Genomic DNA, 21201 nt, shown 5'->3' with positions numbered 1-21201 from the left:
AAATGACTTTCAAGTGCAGACAAGCCTTAAGAATATCCCAGCTACTCCAACTAAGTCAGGATCTCCCTTTTTTGCAGCACTTGCAATTCTTCTTGATGGTTTTCCCCACTCCTTGCATTTCTGAAAAGACACTTTTTACAGGAATACGCTTAGGAACATAGGGATTACCAGACTGACTCAGACTAGTGATCTGCCTAGTCCAGAATCCTGTCTCTGACATCATCAATAGCAGATGCCTCGGAAGAAAGGAGGAAGAAACCCAGTGTTAGGCAGTTATGGAGTAACCCGCCTATAGGGAGAGCTTCATCCTAACTCCCAATAGTTAGAGGTGGGTTTGAGCCCTGAACCAAGAGGGTTTAGAGCCCTGCCAAGGCTCTTGGTTATTATTAAGCCATATCATCATGACTCTTGTTCTCCATCTAAACTGTCCAACCCTTTTTAAAAGCACCCAAGTTCTGGACCCCAGTGAGATATGGTGGCAGTGAGCTCCATAAGCTAAGTAGGCATTGCGTGAAAAAGTATTTCCTTTTATTAGTTTAAATTTGCCACATTTCAATTCCAACGAATGTGTCCCCTTGTTCTGGTGCTATGAGACTGGGGGAATGCAGGCTCCTGATGGACCATCTCCAGGCCATTCGTTATTATCCTGTCCCCTTGTATTCATCTCTTCTCAAAGTTAAACAATCCCAGTGTTCTCCCGTTTCGGAACAATCCCACCTCCCTTATTCTCTGTGGTGGCTATGCAGGCCCGATCACCTGTGTGACGTGAAAGCTTCCCAACTCTCACCTAGCTCAGAGCCTTTTGAACCCAGATTTGCAACCTGTGCACGGTTCCTGCTAGGCACTGCACTGAGCACCCACTGCAGGTGGTTGGCCCCAGGACATGCGGGTAGTGTGTGGGGCCTGGAGAAGGCCTTCTTCTGTTTTACTTGCCTCTCATAAACCTTTCCAGTTTCAATGTGCCACTGAACTCATTGTTTTTGTGGCTACCCCTCTGACACTTGGCACCCTGCAAACATGACGTCTGTAGTGCTGTGTTGCCACAGAGCTAGTCGGATGCAAAAGGAAAGCACATGACCTCGCAAGAGTCACCTTCAGAATGTTATCAAACTTTTTTTTTATGTCTGACTTGCAGAAAAATTGGGTATAGTATCAACATCAATCACATTGTAGAAGACAGGAGAACTAGGGGTAGTGCTGCCACCTGTTGCTCATATCTTGGAATGACAGGTATCTTTTTCATAAATTGCCATTATTTATAGTACAGTCCTATCCGATATGGGTTCTCCTACCTCCTTCACCATTGTATCTGAGCACCTTCCAGCTGTGCGTTAAGCAACATGATGAAGATCTGCCATGTTTGGCTCCTTCTTTCTCCAATCCTCTCCCATGGGGGAAATGGTGTGTGCATGGGAGAGCTTTGTTTTGTTGGGGAGGGGGAAAGTTATGTAGGTTTTTTGGTCATCCATGATTTATCTTTTTTTAATTATTTATATAGCCCCACTGGCATAGGTGGAGCTTTCCAGGCACATACGAACACAGGGCCCCAGTCCACAGAGTTTACTGTCCAAATAAATAAACAAGAGGCAGTCTGGAGGAGAGGAAGGGAATGCAACAGAAACCTTTTAAAATTGCTTTCCTAGTTGTGTGCATAGTTTAACTCTTGCTTATTTGCCTTATTTTAAATTCTGCCTCTTTAACAATCTTTCCACCACTTCACAACTTAATCCATTTTTTATGCTTACTCCAGTCTCTACAGCACATGCTCTGCCGGACAGAGATTTAGGTTATGATCAAGTGAAGTACTTATGCACGTGTTTAACTTGACTTCACAGGCCTACAGTTAAGCACGTTTTGCTGGATGATGATCTTATATCAAAACAAAGATAAGCATGAGAACAGGGATTTCAAGAAATGTTTGTGCATGCAATATATTGTCATAAATTCCAGGGCCTGTTCATTATTGGATGATACCATTATTGTAAATGTAGAATATTATGTTAGATCCATGGAAATTCCCTTTGTCTAACTTCAGTTGAGTTTTAACATTTATCCGTTGCATCATCTCAACAACTAAAGAAATGTAAACAGAATCGCTCATCCACCTCTCCCACACAAAAGCTTGGGTGAACGTGGTGGTCGTCAAATGTGAAAGGCCAGAAGCACACCTTAGGAGAACCTTTTACATAGGTAATTTCCAGAGAACTGCTCTTGCCATTGCATTTCCAGTCTGTTCTGCACACCCCCTACTGTTCCAGTTCTGTGGCTCGGTGGGGCGGGGCTGGCCATTTGTGCCAAATTCTGCAGTGACCTTTGGTGGTAAGCTGAACCAAATATCACCCTGGTCTGCAGAGTATAAAAGGAATAACCACCCCGGAACCTCAAAGTGCTTTAATGGTCAGTATCATCTCAATAGCAATCCTCTTTAGGACTAGAATTTGCAATACACTGGTCAAGGGTTGAGTGTATAGTCACTGTGGGTTACATACTGCAAATATCTATTTTTACCACACTAAACTTTCTCCTGTTGACAGGTTTTCTAACTTCATTACTGGCTATAAAGGAAAAGCCACACAGGGGATGACTGGCTGAATAGACAGCCAACCTCCTAACAGAGACAAGCTTGTTGTGATTTATGTACCTGCAGGTGTGCACTTGTGAAATTAATCAAAATTGGACCATCTGCATTACTGTCCTGAACCTCTGGAGGGCTCCAGGCTCCTTCACTTGCTACCAGAGACCTGATTTGATGGGTTGGATCTCCAGGTGATTCCTCTAATGAAAATAATTGTTTCGTTGTTTTGTTTGTTGGTAAATTTGGCAGCAAGGTGCTAATACCACTCTCTACTCCTTATCCGGTAAAACCAGCTAGGGCCAGCTTCACAAGGGAGATTTAGGTGCCATCACCACCTTCTCCTCTTCGTGCTTTGGGAATCCCAGTGGGGCTTAGGCACGGGTCAGGACCACTGTTGCTGTGTGCAGGACAGTGGCAGCTGCATGCAAGACCCCAGTGGCTGCATGCATGCCCACTAGTAGAAATGTAGGGGTCTAGAGGGACTTTACCAGTGAAAACTTAGGCACACAGGGAATTTAGATGGCTACAGGGTTAGGCAGTGGCTGAACAGAGGTTTTGTGAATGCCAGTGGCATCTAATCGTTGTATTTAGGCCCTTAAAGAGATAGTTGGTCACCTAGGTTCCCCTTGTGTCCACAGCCCCTGCTGTGAAGGCCTCACCCCTTAGTCTTGACCTGCAATACCCCACATTAGTCTAGTTCCAGGATCTTCCAGCCCTGCAAACATGCCTGCATCTGGGCCTCCTGTTCTAATGTTGAGATTCCCGCTCACACAGATGGTCAGCTGTGCCACACTGCATGGCAGCTTGGAAAAGTGAACAAGATGCCTGCTGGGGAATAAGACAGATTACACACACACAAAAAATTTTCACTTGTGATCTGATTAGTATTTGAATGTACCTCTCCAGTCACCAGTAGCTGGTGTATTAACCCGCTGTTTCAAACAATAGCGAACAGAAACACAAGAGGACAAAAAAAGGGGCATGTATTATATAGCAGAAAAGAGGGGAAGAGACAAAAATCGATGTTATATCAAATAATATAACACACTTGATCACAATTAAAACTATAGGTCCCTCATGGGATGGGGAAAAATGAGCCCACTGCTGAAGCTTTGTGGTTACAGGTTATTCTGTAACTCAGTTGGCTTGATATGTATTTGCCTAATATTCAAGGGGATATCTGGGTGTGTACATTAGTCCTTAATTTTAAACAGGGTTCATTAATCAGGGAAATTCATGTGAACAGATTTCAGCCATTTTCTCTGTAGACAATAGAGCAGATTGTTGGTTTAGTGCTGCCACCAGCTGTCCACGTTGTGGAATAGCCACACAAATAGATGCTCCACAACGTGAGTCAACAAATCTGAGTACCACCTTCCCCACTCCCTGTGACTGTATTAATTCAGGAGGTGTGTTCAGTGGAACGCGCTTAAACGTGTCTGTAAAAGCTGCACCTACAGAAGTCAGTGCCAAGGCAAGTGCTAGTTAGTTTAATAACCTTTCTTTAGAATCTCTGCTCCTTAAGAGGGAGCTTTTACATTTCTGCAACTTTTTGGTTTGATGTTCAGAAACAAAACTACAGCCTTGGCTATGTGGATTCCACTGCTGAAGAAGAATGCTCGAAAAAGCAGCTTGCTCCCAAAAGAATACTGTATCCAGATTGGCTTCTTGACTGCTTTTGGCATCTAAAGTTAAAAATACACCATAAAGCAACGCTCCCGTCCGTACACTGCGCTGAAGGCACTGTTTGAGATACAGGCAGAACAGTTTAGTTATGTCCGTTTCACAAGTAGAATGGGAGGAAAAATCTGAATTGGAGACTTCTGAAGGGGGAGAAGATAACGCAAATCACAGAAAAATGTCCCCAGTGCTGGGAGAAAACTACCAATTAAAAAATTGTTACAAGTTCATTAAAATGAACCTAATTAAGTCAGCACTTGAGTGTTATCTTTCCAGTTAATTCACACATGCCGCTTGTACGCAACATGTAAAGACAGGATTGTGTTGCTACATTGTTTGTTATTCTTTTCCTTCATAGTTCACCTAAAAGCAACCTCATTGTCCCTCCTACAATCTCTGGGATTGGTAACAACTCATGATATATTGACACTTTTTAAAAAGTGCAAGTTGTTCTCTCCAGAGAGATGTTAGAGCTTTCCATTGCTCCTGGACCCTGCATTCTCCCCTCTCATTGTACCTGCAGTTTGTTTGCAATGCTGGGGGGGGAGGGGCAGGGGGGAGAAGAGAAAGGAGGAGGAGGGGGAAATGTACTGACACTGCTTTTATCTCCACCAAAAGCTCAACAGCTGGAAAGAGGATGTCACAATCTGTTTCTCCATTGGGCACAAGGAGTGAGTTTCAGGGTCTGTGTTATACTGGATTCATTGGACAGCCTCTAGAGCATGGTGACAGGCAGAAATGGTGACTTTTTTTCTTAAAGTCATTGTAAGTTTGATATTTTATTTTCCCTCCCACCTTTAATTCCTCGGGACAGTGTTAGGCTTTTGGGGTCAGTTTGACAGAGGAGATTCAGGAAACATGATGTGCAACCCTCAGCGACACAGGCAGAACATTGTGCTCTATTAAGAACAAAGACAGTCATGTACGTGTCAAAAGACGCAGAGGGACTCCCCAGTTCTGTGGTAGGGCCTCTCTGAGCTCTTTGGGCAGCTGAAAAAAGTGGCATGTGGATGGTTGTTTCTGCTTGCAAACTGAGGCAGATTGTAAAATAGATTATAAATAGTATGAATACATTTCTAAATCCCCATTTCAAGTGCATTTGAATAAGCATTTCCTCCCAGCCCTGCTATGGACCCCTCAGGGAAGTGACAGGGTACTATTTTACTCAGCTCTGATTCACATTTGTGGCATTGCAGAGGAGAAAAGTGATGACATTACAAAGTGGCTCTTGCTGGGGGAACAACTCATTAACATCCTCTAGTCAGCATGACGGCTGTATGCAGGAGGGGAACCACAGGGACGAACTGTGTCCTCAGCCAGCTGTACAGGTGTTCACAAGGCACTGGAACCTTTGAGGGACTAGCATCATTTCAGAGGCCCCAGATTAAATCATGCTGTGCTGGAAAGCAGCAGGCTTTTTCAGGGTTATCATTCAATCTACCCTCCCCCCCCCCCCGCCCTCCCAAAATATCAGGATCCATGAACACATGGAAAGACAGATCAGTGGAATTCAACCAATTCACCCTTGGTAGAGTATAGTATAACCCTTCCCCTACTTTAACCCCTCACTCCCCCTCCACAGAGAAAACCCAAACAACAGTGTGTTCGCTAGCTTGGCTCATCCCATCAAACACGTCTGTGCAGGGAGTAAGCAACATACTCCTTAGCGTCTGCATGTGTAGATTAGTCAACAAGTCTTCTGGAATGTGACAAATGATGCTAATTGGTAATGAGAGAGGATCAGGGAGAAAGCACTTTCTGAAAGACCCAGGAAATTTGGGCCCAGGAGGGGAGATAGAACTCAGGGTTACAGATACCCAAAGTGACCTCCCTGCACTCCTAGACACACATCTTAGCAGACTGGTAAATCTACCCAGCGAAGCACAGCTATTCACCCAACGATGTCAGCAATGAGAGGGAAGCATCAGGGGAGAGGAACAAAGACCAGACCCTGAGACATGTTAGATATTTCACAGATAAAGCTTTAAATTAACTCAGCTATGGGGGGTTGAGTCATCCAGCAAGGCAGCAACCCCTTGGCCATTCTGCTCCAGCCCTATTAAACAGAACCAGGCTGACACATTGACTCGCAGTTACCTGCACTGCCCTTTTGGAGACCCTGCGTTTGATTGCTGCAGCTGATCTCCAGCTAGGAGTAGGGCTGAGGTGCAGTGCCTCCCGGGCAGGGATAGGGAGGGACCTGCATTGATCTGCCCTATTGAAGGCTCTGCCAAGAGTCTCATTCTGTCCTCCTCAATGGGACTATACGCAGGGCTGGGCAAGAGGAGTGTAAATAGAAGGGTGGGGTGGGGAGTGGGAGAATGAGCTGACACTGCAGAGCTTCAGCTGACTCAGTGGGCCGGAGGAAGTAGCAGATAAAAAAACCCCAAACCTAGGCTAATTGGAGAGCCCTGGGTCACAGAATTGCTCCAGTGTAACAAGCTGGAGAGTGGATGTGGACGGTGATGTAAGTTATACATCAGGAACTACGATAGTGGAGGGCAGCAGGGAGAGAGGAAGAGGGTATAAAAAGGGGGGTGCAGTGCTCCCCCACTCACAGTAATGCACTCCTTTCTCTGGCCTCCTGTGGTGAAATTCCAGCTCTGGCAAACCTCCCACTGACTTCAGTGGGGTCAGGATTTTACCCCTATTGGGTAAGTTATATTCATTTAGACTCTTTTGGCTCTACTTAGCACCATCACCTCTGCCCAGCCCAACAACTGATTTGGAGGCTTCAGACACCCAGCTGTGCATTGGTTGCCGAGAAATCAGCAATTCTGTGCCTCCACGCTCTGGGGAAGGATGTTGGGATCAGGATTTTATTGTAAGCAGAAGAGATGCTGAAGAAAGAGAGGCAGAGAGAGAGCACGCACAGTTTGTTTCTGGTGTGATCCCAGTGAAGGAGCATCTGCTGGGGGTCTTTACACAGGTACTTGCTACCTCCGCCTGGGTGGAACCTATGAGCATCCAGCGCAGTCATACATGAAAGAAGTGCAGAGGCTCATGTAATAGGAGGGATATGCCAGCAAGTGACTGACATGAGCAGAGTCTGAGAAGTCCACAGCTCTCACTGCAACATTGTGCTGCCTCCGGGCCTCAATCATGTGCTCTATGTCACTGGCCAGGATGATCCTGTCACCCTTGGAGTAGAGGTAGAGCTCGGGCCACCTCGAAGGCCCCTTCAGCAAGGCATCATAATGGGTCTCATGGAAGAAGCGAGTCACTGGATACAGCAAGATCCGCAGCACCACCACCAGGACGGTGAAGACAAGCAGGAGACAATACTTCAGCAGCACGTTAGTTGATCCCAAGACAACTGCCAAGGCACGCAGACTCCCCGTCACGTTTCTTCTGCCGGGGGCGCTATCAAAAATGGTGCCCACCACCTTGAGGCTGCTGAATTGCCCATGCGTGTGGATGAGCTCTAGGATGTAGCGGTAAAGCATGACCCCGCCATTGCTGAACACATGAAACAGCAGCGGTTTCTTTTCAATTTTATAGTCAAAGAGCAGCTCCAGCAGCTTTCTAGCTGGGGTCCGGAGGGACCTGATGCCAAAGGATTCTGCAAAAAACGTCATCTTCCATGGAGCTGTGTAGCGGATAACTGTGCACCCCTGGGAGGAACAGAGAGACACCCATCGAGGGCTGCATGTTACATAGAAAGACAAGCTCCTTCAGGATCCTAATCTGCCACTGTGTTCATAGCATTTGCCCACAGGACAGAGCAATGGTCCCTCTTCCTGAATCAGGAATTGGGCAGTGCTGGCTCACCATTCGTGAATCTTTAGTATAACATCATCCACAACATTGGTGGAGGGGGAATTTCCTCCTGTCCCTGACTGGTGATCATTTGGGCACAGTAGCATCAGGATCTGGTAATACTTACCCCAGCCAAGATCCTATACAGAAGCCATTTTTATGGGTAGCCTACACCTAATCTTTTTTTGAAGCTTGCTAACCTCTAGCTATTTGATCAGATGGGGGGAGCGGGGTTTGGTCACAGCAGATTCCACTTAATAGCCACCTTGATATTGATAACTTCTGGTTAATAGCAACATTTGGGTGGGAACCAATCCCGTCCCATTGTCTTTAATGTGAATGGGATCTGGATCTTGGTAATACCATGCTGATTATTAACAATATGTTTTAGAAGAAAGACCCCAACTGTAGGCAGGTTTGTAAGGTTGCAGCCAGGGAAGGAAGTGCTGGGACACACCCTCCCTCACTGCAGCCAGGCAAACCTCCCTCCAGCCAGCACTCACTCTGTCCTTGCACTTCCTTCTAGGACTGTAGTCCTGTAAACCTGCCTGTGCCCCGGGACAGCACAAGAGGTAAGGGGCTGTGAGCAGGGAAAGAGTGGGGGATGCAACCCAGATGCCAGAGCTGCACAGTACCTCTGAGCCCCAACCCAGAGGGAGGTCAAGGAGAGTCACTATGCAACTCCACAGGTCCCCAGTGCTCCGCTCCCTGTAGAAAGCCCCAGCATCTGGGCTGCAGCCCCCTCCCTGATGCTTCTCTGCCTGCATGGAGGTTTGCAGTCAGGGAAGGTCTATCCCAGTGTTTCATTCCCCGGCTGCAGCCCTGCAAATGTGCTTTCCACTTATTACCAACTGATGGATAATGGCAGCTTTTGCTGGTAACTGAGGAACTGTTCCTAAGCGGAACCACGTACCTAAGAGCTTGGGCCACTTGGCTATATAGCTAAGACCCCACATTTAGATACATGCCTTGTGTTACTCTATTCTCTTTACTAATGGCAGGTTTTAATGATGTCAGGCATCCTGGTGCTGAAGAAATGGGCCCCCACAGAAGCTTCTAAATAAATGTGGATGAAGCTAGTTGTATAAGTGCTCAATCTTTCACATTAGCTCCTATATAGAAGCTATTTGAGAAATGAAGAGAAAAGGCATCAAAACGGCTATGTCCAAAGGGGACTGGGGAGAAGCAAGGAAGAAATCTTCACTTATTCTAATAGATTTTAACTACTTCCTAGAGGAAGGAAGGTCTACCCACTTCCCTATTAGAACCCTACACATCCCTTCACTTCCCCTGGATTTCCTACCCTCGAGGGTCTGCACCCTGCCCATCATCCTTCTGGCCAAGGAAGACTTGCCAAGAGTCCCATGGCAGCACGTCAGAAATGCTCATCTGACCAGCAGGGGTAACTGATAGCCGCTGGGCAATTACAGGTACTGCATTACCCATCTTCTCCCACGGGCTGAGCATGGCCACCCACACAGAGCATGAGGCTGGCAGGGGAGTTGGGATCTCCCACATGGCATCGCAGAACACAGAGACATGAGAAATTATCAGGTGTACCCTCCCCATTCAGTTTCTGAGTCCATAACCACCCTATGGCTTCAGCTTCATTTGTAAAGATTCAAAAAGTTCATTTAAGAGTTCTCGGAATTAGGGAAATAAAAGCCAGTAATAATAAGAACGCCAAGGTACCATAACCACTCAAATAACTGCAGCTAAGCATACCAAGTCTCCCGCATCTCGTCAGCCCTCCAACACCTTACGATTTGAAACTGTTACTCATTGTCTGTATAAATATAGCTGGGATAGTGGTTACACTGAAACTATGCAAGCACCACATCCACCCCTAGCATTTACAGTGATCAAGTCCTTAGGAAATAAAATCCTTGGGGCAAAGAGCTGTTTAATTTTTCTAACTGGACAGCAGCATGTGGCAGGTGCAGCCTAGCTGGGGTGTTCAGCCCACAGAGAAGAACAGGTACATGACATAAAAGAACTACATAAGGCACCGGGGCACCCCACATGAAAATCAAATGTTCTGGTTTTGGGTGTTTGAGGTAAGAAAAAACAAGTCCACAGAAAGCAGATGCTTTTGGCAAAAAATTAGTCAAGAAACCCAATTTTCCATTAAAATGGCAATAGAAATTTTTCTGCCAGACACAAGTGTGTCTGTGTGGCTTAATCCTTGTAAAGTGCTAAATATTCATCATATAAGGGTCAGGAGGAAGTTCGTTCTCCATGGCTCATTCCATCCTTAAGAGTCTCTGCTAGGCTTTCTTAAAAGGGAACTAGTTAGGACTAAATGAAACTGTGTATTTTAGAATGCAGACACCTGTCTTTCTGGCAACGGGATTGAGATACCAAATGCATTTCATGTAGGATATTGAGCAGCTGCAGAATGCTGTGGCCAGTAGCAACCCAGCTGTTACCAATCCTGAGACATCGAGTCACAAGTCATTCTGTAATAGAACACACTTTAATGTATGTATCAGAGGGGTAGCCTGTTAGTCTGGATTGGTAAACAACAACAAAGAGTCCTGTGGCACCTTATATATGGGTATTCACCCACGAAAGCTTATGCTCCAATACATCTGTTAGTCCATAAGGTGCCACAGGACTCTTGCTTGCACTTTAATTTATGGCTCTCACATGTCAAGTTAAACATCAACTCTTCAGAGGTTGCCATGTGAGGCAATCATGCAGGGTAGTATTCTAAGTAGAACTTTGGCATCTATCTTTGCAACCAATTTGGATCCAAAACAAAGTCCATTGTCACATATTGAGAAACAGGTAAGAAATAATGGGCCTAAATTCCACTAGGTCCAAAAGTCATGCACTTTCCATCATTCCATGGACCAACAAAGCAAGATATTTTAAAAGGGGACTGATAATGAGACAGACACTGTCAGAAACTTCCACTTCTAGGTCACTATATCAAATCCTGTCCAGGTTGGTAATGACTGAACATTGTTACCATCTGATGGCTCTTCCAGACATTGTGAGAGATGAGTTAAGGGGCATCAAATCAATTCCCAGTAGCTAGGCAACCTGATCCAAAAAGCCACCAATAACCAGCACCCTTGTTAGTCTCAGAAGAAAGGCCAGAGGCTGAATAAGCCATGGTTGAACTTGCCTTTGACACTTAAAGTTGGCCCTGCCAGGTCCGTACAGACATATGCAGCTTGCACTCTCACTGCCCATGTTATACATAGTCTGTGGATAAATGGAGGACAAAGATTTACACCAGTTTTCAAATCTTTAAAACTTCAGAAAACTTTGAAAAAGGCAAAAAAAGAATTCCTTTTAGGAAGCACTTCCTGCCTCTTTGTTGTACATACAGTATAACCAGGGTCTTAAAGGCAGTGTGCAGAGAGTGTTAACATGCTATTTGAAAATGCAAGGAGCTTTCACACAAAACTAAGTCCAACACTTTCTTCTAGGGCTTCTCTGAAGTTGTAAGAAGGGGTAAGGTCTTTTCACCAGAGTGCAGGGGAGAAAATTCCTCAGGGAACCTTGCTACAGCTTTATATTGGCATAGAAAGATGAATGATTTACTCACCTTCTGATGGTAGATGGTGCTGTATTTCGCCAGGTGTTTATCACGGCAGCCAGCCCACCCCAGCAGAATTACCACAGGCCAGTTATTTTTGTTTCCCATCTCTGGACTAGTGTCTGAAATAAACCAGATTTTTAAAAAATGAAACTGCTCTTCAGTCCACTAGAGTCAGAGTGAAATTGCAACCTAACTACTTAATAAGGATAGCGGTTTTAACACCATCCCGAGCCTGGACTGCAACTATTGTGCTTATAACTGGATTCCTTCTGTAGCCTGTCAATTAGTTGTTATTGCCGTATTATTTGTATTACAAAACAATCAAGACTGGGGCCCAACTGTATTGGGCACAGTACAAAAAATAAAATGACAAATCTTGCCCCAAACAACTTACAGTGTAAAGAAGGACAAAAGGCTACAGGCCAAGGTAGGACACAAATAAGGGGGTAAAGATGCTAAAAACTAGACACTCAAATTATAAATGTTTCTAAAATTCAGGTTTCAAAAAAATCCATTTACCAGTGGCAAATAGCAAGTTTTTCCATCACGGTACATGGAGGGAAACAGGCTCCTTGATTTTTGGAGAAGTTTACATTCGCATTAAAAAAAAGTTTCCAGCTCAGTTGGTTACTTAAGGCTTGTCTACATATGGAGTTAGCTCTGATCCTTTGAAAGTGGGTTATGCTAAAAAGAAACATGGCACCATTATTCCAAAACAAAAGTGTCCACATGGGGAGTTAATCAGGAATAACGCCATGTGTAGGCAAGCCCCAAGATATTAGTTTTGTCTTGTTTTTAAGCCACCCCAATAGTGCCCTTGGCCCTTTAAAAATACATAAAAAGATGTGGTCGTTGCCCCAAAGATTTTCCGACCTAATATCAGCTGCAGTGGAATGAGAGCGACAGACACCAGCAGAAGGACCTGGACACAGCAATATGACTACAGGGTGATGGTCTGGCCCTGCCCAGTATGTTGTTTCCATACACAGACCATTCTGCCTCTAATAACAGTTTCTGACTAACACTCCCAGGCACAATGGAGGAACTGATTTAAAGGAGGCGGGAGCCCTGTGTATCCCCAGCTCACCTGAAGCCACCAGGGAGCCCAGTATTCAAACAGGATTATTTTGCTAACAGGAAGGCGAGATAGGATTAAGGGCAAATCCTGCAACAGCAATACCCCTGCCACTAAGCCCTCTGGGCGAGTAGGGACAACATTGCACAGCCCCTGGGGGCATCAGGCACTTGTCTCCCCTTACCTCGCTCCATCCTCTGGCCTCTTCCCCCCGGAGCATCAGACACTCACACCCCCACAGCCTGTCTCCCCACCCTCTTCCCCCAGGGCATCAGATACCCCCTCACCTCACCCTGTCCCCTCCCTTCCCCCAGGGGCATCAAATATCCCCCCACCTCGCCCTGTCCCCCCGTTTCCCCAGGGGTCTCCCCTTCCTACAGGGGCATCAAACACCCCCACCCCCACACCTTTTCTCACCGGGGCATCAGACACGCCCCCCTCCTCCCCGGGATATCAGACCCCCCCAACCTCACCCTGTCCCCCCCGCTTCCCCTGGGGCATCAGATTCCCCCACCTCCCCCTGTCTCCCCCCTTCCCCAGGGGTCTCCCCTTCCTACAGGGGCATCAAACATCACCCCCCCTGCACCTCTTCTCACCGGGGCATCAGACACCCACACCTCCTTCCCCCAAGGATATCAGACCCCCCACCTCGCCCCGCCCCCCCTTCCCCCGGGATATCAGACCCCCCACCTCGCCCTGCCCCCCCTTCCCCCAGGACATCAGACCCCCCACCTCGCCCTGCCCCGCCTTCCCCCGGGATATCAGACCCCCCACCTCGCCCTGCCCCCCCTTCCCCCAGGACATCAGACCCCCCCACCTCCCCCGGGGTCTCAGACACCCCCCGCGCCCGCGCGGAGTGTGGGACCCGCACCCGGCCGGCCCCCCGGCGGCAGCTCGATGGTACAGTCCAGCTCCCTGCCCCCCATGCTCGGCCGCGCTGAGGAAATCGCACTGGCACTCTCGGACCCGAGCGCCCGCCCTCCACACCGGAAGTGACCGCCCTCTCCGCCGACGCCAGCCAATAGGAGCGATCAAGGTCCACGCCCTGTGACCTCACATCCTAGCAACGCGTCTCTCGGGAGCTAACAGAACCCGCGGCCCTAGCAACCGCGGTCTCTCCAGCGCCCCGCCCACCTGGTCGGAACGAGGCTACCCATTGGTGGAAGGCCTGTGGTCTGTCCGTCTGCGCTGTCAGTCTAGCTGGGGAGCGGGCGGGAGGTGAGCGGGGGCCGCGTCCAACCGACACCCCGGGGCAGGGGCCCCAGAGCTGGGGGGTGGGGCTGGGGGGTGTAGGGGGAAGGGCTGGTAGGTAGGTGTAGGTGGAGGGGCTGGGGGTTGGTAGGTGGGTGTAGGTGGGGGAAGGGCTGGGGGTTGGTAGGTGGGGTGGGCGGGTGGGTGTAGAGAGGGGGCAGACCTTGGGGGTTGGTAGGTGGGTGTAGGTGGAGGAAGGGCTGGGGGTTAGTAGGTGGGGGAAGGGCTGGGGGGCTGGTAGGTGGGTGTAGGTGGGGGAAGGGCTGGGGGTTAGTAGGTGGGGGAAGGGCTGGGGGGCTGGTAGGTGGGTGTAGGTGGGGGAAGGGCTGGGGGTTAGTAGGTGGGGTGGGTGTAGGTGGGGAGAGACTGGGAGTTAGTAGGTGGGGTGGGTGTAGGGGGAAGAGCTGGCAGTGTATTGTGTGAAGAAGTACTTCCTTTTGTGTGTTTTAGACCTGCTGCCTATTAATTCCATTGAGTGACCCCTGATTCTTGAGTTATGTTAAAGGATAAATAACACTTTCTTATTCACTTTTCCCTGCACAAATCACGATTTTATAGACCTTTATCATATCTTTCCTTAGTTTTTTTCTTTTCCAAGCTGAACAGTCCCAGTCTTTTTAATGTGTCCTCATATGGAGAATGTTCCATATCCTTAATCATTCTGTTGCTCTTCTCTATACCTTTTCCCTTTCTAATATATCTTTTCTGAGATGGGGCAACTAGCACTGCACACAGTTTTCAGGGTGGGGTATTGTGGATGTGTATAGTGACATTATGATATTTATTGTCTTATTAGCTATCCCTTTCCTAATGGTTTCTAGCAATCTGTTTGCTTTTTTGACTGCTGGTGTACACTGAGCAGATGTTTTCAGAGAACTATCCACAATGATCTCTTTCTTGAGTGGTAACAGCTAATTTAGACCCCATCATTTTATAGGTATAGTTGAGATTATGTTTTCCGATGTGCATTACTTGGTTTTTATCACCATTGAATTTCATCTGCCATTTTGTTGGTCGCTATTTACATCTCTCCATTCTGAAAACTGACCATCTATTCCAGGGGTTCTCAAACTGGGGGTGGGGACCCATTAGGGGGTCGTGAGGTTATTACATGGGGGGTTGCGAGTTGTCAACATCCACCCCAAACCCTCTTTGTCTCCAACATTTATAATGGAATTAAATATATTTTAAAGTGTTTTTAATTTATAAGGGGAATCGCACTCCGAGGCTTGATATGTGAGGGGACACCAGTACAAAAGTTTGAGAACCACTGATTTATTCCTACCCATTGTTTCCTGTCTTTTAACCAGTTACAGACCCATGAGAGAACCTTTTCTCTTATCCAATGGCTGCTTAGTTTGCTTACAAGCCTTTGGCAAGGGAGCTTGTCAAACGCTTTCTGAAAGTCCAAGTACACTATATCCAGTGAATCACCCTTGTCCCCACGTTTGTTGACCCTCTCAAAGAATTCTAATAGATTGTTAAGGCATGATTTCCCTTCACAAAAGCAGTGTTGACCCTTCCCCAACAAATTGTGTTCATTTATGTTTCTGATAATTCTGTTATTTACTGTAGTTTTAACCAGTTCGCCTGGTGCTGAAGTTAGGCTTACTGGCCTGTAATTGCCAGGATCGCCTCTGGAGCCCTTTAAAACTCAGCATTATATTACCTATCTTTCAGTTATCTGTTACAGAGGCTGATTTAAATGATATGTTACAACCACGGTTAGTAGTTCTGCAATTTCCTTCAGAGCTCTTAGGTGATACCATCTGATCCTGGTGACTTATCCCTGTGAATTAATCAATTTGTTCCAGAACCTCCTCTATTGACACCTCAATCTAGGACGGTTCCTCAGATTAATCACCTAAAAAGAATAGCTCAGGTTTGGGAATCTCCCTCACATCCTCTGCAGTAAAAGCTGATGCAAAGAATTCATTTAGCTTCTCTGCCATGACCTTGTCTTCCTTGAGTGCTCCTTTAGCACCTTGATTGTCCAATGATCCACAGATTGGCAGGCTTCCTGCTTCTGATGTACTTAAAAATTGTTTGCTGTTAGTTTTTGAGCCTTTTGCTAGTTGCTCATCAAATTCTTTTTTGGCCTCCTAATTATACTTTTATACTTGACTTGCCAGAGTTGATGCTCCTTTCTATTTTCCTCGGTAGGATCTGACTTCTGATTTTAAAAGGATGCTTTTTTGCCTCTAACTGCCTCTTTTACTCTGTTGTTAAACTATGCTGGTATATTTTTGATACTTTACTATTTTGTTGTGTAGGGTATACATTTAATTTGAGCCTCTATTATGGTGGTGGTTTTTTAAAAAGTTTCGATGCAGCTTGCAGGCATTTCACTCTTGTGACTGTTGCTTTTCATTTCCATTTAACTAGTGTCCTCATTTTTAAGTGGTACCCCTTTCTGAAGTTAAATGCTACTGTGGTGGGCTTTTTTGGTATTTCCCCTCCACAAGCATGTTACATTTAATTACATTATGGTCACTATTCCCAAGCGGTTCAGCTGTATTCACCTCTTGGACCAGATCCTCCACTTAGGACTAACTCAAGAATTTCCTCTCCCCTTGTGGGTCCCAGAACTAGCTGCTCCAAGAAGCCGTCATTAATGGTGTCTAGAAACTTTAACTGTGCATCCCATCCTGAGGTGACATGTACCCAGTCAATAGGGGATAGTTGAAATCCCCCATTATTAGTGAATTTTCAATTTTAATTTTAATTTAATCTCCCTGAGCATTTCACAATCTCCATCACCATTCTGGTCAGGTCGTCAGTAATATATCCCTACTGCTATATTTTTATTATTCAAACAATGAATTTCTATTCACAGATAGGGGTGGGTACGGGCAGGATGGAGTGGGTAGGTGGGTGCAGGCAGATGGGGAGAGGGCTGAGTCAATAGGAGTTGGTGGTAAGTGGGCAGGGTGGGGTTGGGTGAGGATGGGGTGGATGGATGGGGCTGGGGCTCACTGGGTGCCAGCGAGAGAGGGTGGGATGAGGGCTGGGGGTGTGGCTGACTGGGTGACAGGAGTCTGGCAATTCTACCCATGCTCAGACTCCCAGTGCAGGGACATCCTCCCCTTTGGAGAAGGAAGTGCTGCCAAACCATTGCAATAAGCTGGAGCCCTGCTGCCTTAGTTTGTTGTCGGCCTGGTTGTGTAGGAGTAAGGCAGAGAGATTTTTTTAGGACTGGAGGAGACACAGTGCCTCATGGAATAATGAGCATGGTGCAAGAGCCAGCCAGTCACCCCCAGAAGACAACCACAGGTAGGGGGAATGACCAGTATCTCACACAGCCCCTTCCTCAAAGAGCTATTGGGAATCATGGGGAAATTGAAGAGGGTGTAGGGCATCGCGGATGAAGTGGGGTGAGCATTAGAGGAAATGGAGTTTCACAGAGCTGGCAAGGGAACTAGTATTAGATGGATTGGGGGCTAACTGGGTTAGAGGGAGAGTAGGTACCAGGTTTTGGGGCAAAAGGGTGCTGGGAGAGTCAGTGGGACCAAAGAGAGAGAAGGGTAGGTGCCTGGAGGGGGCTGCTGGAGCAGGGGTTCTGGAGAAGGAGCAAGGGTCATAGAGCTTTAAGGGAGGAAGGAAGGGGCCTGCTGGATCAGTGAGGATTGTGGGTTTGGTGGGGGGGCAGCAGAGCCTTCCCGAAAGTGGAGGGGCCAAGCCTGCCCCCCCTTGGTTCTACCCCTGCCCCACCTCTTCCCCCAAAGGCCCCACCCACAGCCAAGTCGGAGCAGGGCCAGGGAGCCTGGGAACCTCTACCTGCCCGGAGTAGGGTGGTCCCAAGAGCAGACCCTGGCCTGTGTCCCCACCTCCTGTGTCCCCCACCCCGAGCAGGTGGAGGATCCGCGGCTCTCCACAGCTGCCAGGCTCCATGGGCTCGGCTCCAGCTGCCAGCCTGGCCAGGGGGCTGGGTCTTGGGGGAAAGAGGACGAGCAGGGGCAGGGCCATGGTGAAAAGTGGATGGACCAAGCAGGCTCTAACTTGTGCCAGGGGCTGGGCAAGGCTTGGAATCTAGTGGGTATAAAGATATCTTAAAACCACCTTTTCCCTCCCATCTCCCAACTCATCCAGGGCTGCACCTCCTAAACTGAAGGTGCCACTCACAACTGAGGCTGGCATCTCTGGCAGCACAGTGCTCCTGAGCCCTTAACTCCTTGATTCAGAAGTGATTCAAAAGGAAAAGTGCTACCCACTGAATAGCCAACAACAGTTCCTAAATCACCTGGGTTTTCCTTAGAGTCCTCCCAACAAAGTCTGAGTTGGTGTCCAACCTTCTAAGTTTATCAGAGCTAACGAGATGAGTGAGGCAGCTCACTGAGTGGCTAGAACGGACAATTTGGAGTGAGGAGACTTGGTTCTGTTCTGACTCTGCCACTGAGTTAGTGTGTGAGCTGGGGCAAGTCTTTTCCCCTCTCTGTTAATTTGTTTCTGTATCTGTAAAATAAGGAGAATAAGAATAGTTACCTCTATCTCTAGGGCACTTGGAGATCTTTGGATGAAGAGCATCATATAGGTGCATAGTATTATAACAGTCAGAGTCTGGTACCATTGTGTCCTCAGTTAGTTGTATTGTGTGATCATTTTCAGACCAACTGTTCTCCCTGGCTGGATAATAGGAGAGCACCCTCGATTCCTCAAATCCTCATGTCCAGTGGCTGGTGATGGTGTTTCTGAACAGTGAGGATTATTGCTGCTTCCTAATAAAAGCAGGATAAGAGCACAGCATCAGCATCTCAAACATAAATATGGAAATATTAATTTAGAATCAATTTTGGGATGCTTCAGACTGTTAAGTTCTTTTAACTAGATTTCTGTAGAGGACATAGGAGCTCTTTATGAGACTGTAAATTTCATGGAAACGGTCTCTGTGAAATACTCATTCCCTCAACACACTAGTTGTTCTCTCAGTATCAATCATGAGCCTTGCATGTAATGTTTCGCAAATATTCTGTAAATCACTTGAAAAAGCTCATGATACTGTGAAATACGACTTTCGACAAAGGGCTCCTAACAGGCCAGTCTCCCATCAGCACTAACATTTGTTATGGCTAATAACACTTTCAATCACAACTATTTTGGGGGAACTGATTTATTTTAAACCTTGTCCTCCTTCAAAGGAGATCCTGAATACACTCTGCCAAGGACACAGACTCCTACAAACCACACACTGTTAATTCCCTAATGAAATGCTAACTCCTCTTAACCCCACAGAATTGTTTCTTTATCCAACTTTCTAGGGTGGTGGGTTTTTTGGTTTTTAAATGTTTTTAATACACTTAACTACAGAGCATTTCACCTTTAGGTCATTGGTTTCAATCCTGCCCAGGCAGTAGTGACTGAAAGTGACCATTGGGCAGCCACCTGACGCCTTCTGTGAAATGGATTTGGAATCTCAGTCAAGTTCCTAGTAGACAAGTGCTAAGCCCTTTACAGATAGGAAATGGACCCAAATGGACCTTATAGATTTAAACTAAACTGAGAGAAAGCCTGAAATAAGTGTCCTGACAGGGAGTGGCAGTGGTTTAACTAATTTGCTTTTAAATTACATCTTAAATTAAACCAATGCAACTTTCTCACAGAGACAAGGCCTAAGTCTCAGCAAAGGGGCCAACAACTGAAAGAGGCACAGACTGAACTCCCCACACAGATGAAGCATGTTGACAGGGCTGTGTGGAGAGAAGCTTGCAGTATTGCTGCCTGTGTTGTACCTCCTTTAGCTCCGATTCAACAAACACCCATGCACGTGCTTACCTTTAAGCCCCACATTGGGACTACTCACAAGCTTAAAATTAAGCCTGTGTGTTTGCAAGATCGGGACCTATGTGGTTAAACTATCTTTAGCTTCCAGAGCTGTCAGTCTTCACTTTTTACTAGAACTAATTACACCACAAAGGACAGCGAGTGCCCAAATGTGTCAAAGAAATTGGGCAAAATGGGGATTACTGTATTGAAGGTCACAGGGTCAGTGGGATTTTCTGTAGCTGCCCTATTCCTTGGATTATTATTTCATTTCCCCCCTGAATTTATTTTAAAATGTGCCATTGAAAGTTCTCAGCACTCGAAGAGAAATTAAATAAGACATGAACTAGGACAAAAAGGTTCAAAATGCAAAAGCTTCCCAAATCCACATTGTCAAGGTCCTGTGCATCTCTGCTCTTATTTCATCCTACTTACCCCCTGGCAGGGCCTGCCATGGGATCAAGTATCCATCCTGGGAAGCTAGCAAGAATCTTGAGATTAAGAAACTTTGCAACATTAAAGTGCTTTATTCCTGTCTGGGAGGAAGACTGCTCTTGGGATTCTAACCCCAGCTCTACCACAGATTTACCATGTGACCGTGGGTAAATCAGTTAATCTCTTTATGCCTCAGTTTCTCCAGATGTAAAGTGGAGCTAGCAATGGGAATAAAGGAAGATAAGATTACATTAATCAGTGTTTGTCAAGTGCTTTGCGATCCTCAGCTGGAAAGCACTAATGAAGGGGAAAGTATAATTAGTGCTGGTGTTACTCATTTGTACAGCCTACATTTATCTTTAAGGGTTTTTATAACCTCTCTCTCTCCCCTATAGGACAGTATTGATCATGACTTCCACAAAGGAGCAGGCAGCCATCAGCAGACTGATGGGGTTCTTGCAGGAATGGGACAATGCTAGCAAAGCTGCTCGTAGCCACATGCTGGATAATTTTATTAAGGCAAATCAAGGAAAGACAGGCCCAGAGTTGGAGCTGGAATTCTCCCAGGGAGCCAGCTTGTTTCTGGCCCGCCTAACATCATGGCTGAGGCTGACGTATCTACTTCCTCGGGATGCCAGCGGAGGTGGTGGGGCGATCAAGAGGAAGATTCTCTCCCAAATGTTCTTTTCCCCAATACAATTTAAGGTAGCCCCTCTCTGTGGAAATACCTGAGTCCAGCTAAGCTGTTCAGGGAGAAGAGCCCAGCCCATGAACGCTGGAATCTGAGGGAAGTTCCACACCAAGGGTATTATTGGGTTGCTCTGCAAGATTCCCCTTGTTTTCTCCGTCCCCTCTCATAGGTCCTGCCTCAGGACATTCCATCCTCCTAGCTGAGGACAAAATGTAAGCTCCCTGCCAAGCCCATCAATGCTGCAGGCACCTGCTTCACACCCACTCTGGGGATGAGCATGCTGCCTCCTTAGAGGCTTGCGACCCAGCTGGCCTGGAAAATTAAAGCCTGTGCCCTTTCCCAAAGACAGGTTCCCCAGGTGCAGTACCACACATTGTCACCAAGCTACCAGCCGGACCAGGTGCAGTGACCAGGTTTAATGTGAA

At 46.9% G+C, this 21201-nt stretch overlaps 2 protein-coding genes across 12 annotated transcripts in view; one reads left to right on the top strand and one right to left on the bottom strand.

Moving 5' to 3' along the window:
• Positions 1 to 6219: 6219 nt before the first annotated feature.
• On the bottom strand, positions 6220 to 13614 carry TMEM53 (transmembrane protein 53). 7 transcript variants are annotated; one of them, XM_030572574.1, is made up of 4 exons: positions 13514 to 13592; positions 12087 to 12251; positions 11574 to 11686; positions 6220 to 7869 (listed from the first exon to the last, which is right to left on the bottom strand). In XM_030572574.1, exons 3-4 carry the CDS (start codon positions 11670 to 11672, stop codon positions 7213 to 7215), a joined length of 756 nt encoding a protein of 251 aa, XP_030428434.1. In that variant the 5' UTR covers positions 11673 to 11686; positions 12087 to 12251; positions 13514 to 13592; the 3' UTR covers positions 6220 to 7212. The 7 variants fall into 7 exon arrangements, with proteins under 7 accessions (XP_030428434.1, XP_030428430.1, XP_030428431.1 ...); XM_030572570.1 differs by lacking the exon at positions 12087 to 12251 and having other exon boundaries at positions 13508 to 13614; XM_030572571.1 differs by lacking the exon at positions 12087 to 12251 and having other exon boundaries at positions 13514 to 13614.
• A 160-nt stretch (positions 13615 to 13774) lies between these two features.
• ARMH1 (armadillo like helical domain containing 1) overlaps positions 13775 to 21201 on the top strand; it is a 32120-nt gene continuing 24693 nt past the window's right edge. For 4 of the 5 annotated variants that reach the window (XM_030572567.1, XM_030572568.1, XM_030572565.1 and 1 more), the window contains exons 1-2: positions 16917 to 17166; positions 20481 to 20699. In XM_030572567.1, coding sequence (XP_030428427.1) covers positions 20494 to 20699 — 206 coding nt within the window. In that variant the 5' untranslated portion in view covers positions 16917 to 17166; positions 20481 to 20493. Of the gene's footprint in view, positions 13861 to 16916; positions 17167 to 20480; positions 20700 to 21201 lie in introns of those variants that run through there. The other variant, XM_030572566.1, reaches the window with a different exon arrangement.

The sequence above is a fragment of the Gopherus evgoodei genome, chromosome 8, assembly GCF_007399415.2.
Source record: "Gopherus evgoodei ecotype Sinaloan lineage chromosome 8, rGopEvg1_v1.p, whole genome shotgun sequence".
Classification (NCBI taxonomy): domain Eukaryota; kingdom Metazoa; phylum Chordata; order Testudines; family Testudinidae; genus Gopherus; species Gopherus evgoodei.
Note: the sequence above shows the minus strand (reverse complement) of the source record. Positions and strands in the feature narration are given on the sequence as shown.

Bases quoted from the DNA above. Each gene is read 5' to 3' on its own strand.
- TMEM53 (XM_030572570.1), bottom strand. From the start codon at position 13,568: ATGGGGGGCAGGGAGCTGGACTGTACCATCGAGCTGCCGCCGGGGGGC. The intron at 11,687-13,507 runs GTCCCACACTCC...GGTTTATTTCAG, and splicing joins GGGGGGCCGGCCGGGTGCGG to ACACTAGTCCAGAGATGGGA. The intron at 7,870-11,573 runs GTGAGTAAATCA...TGTTCCTCCCAG, and splicing joins GCACCATCTACCATCAGAAG to GGGTGCACAGTTATCCGCTA.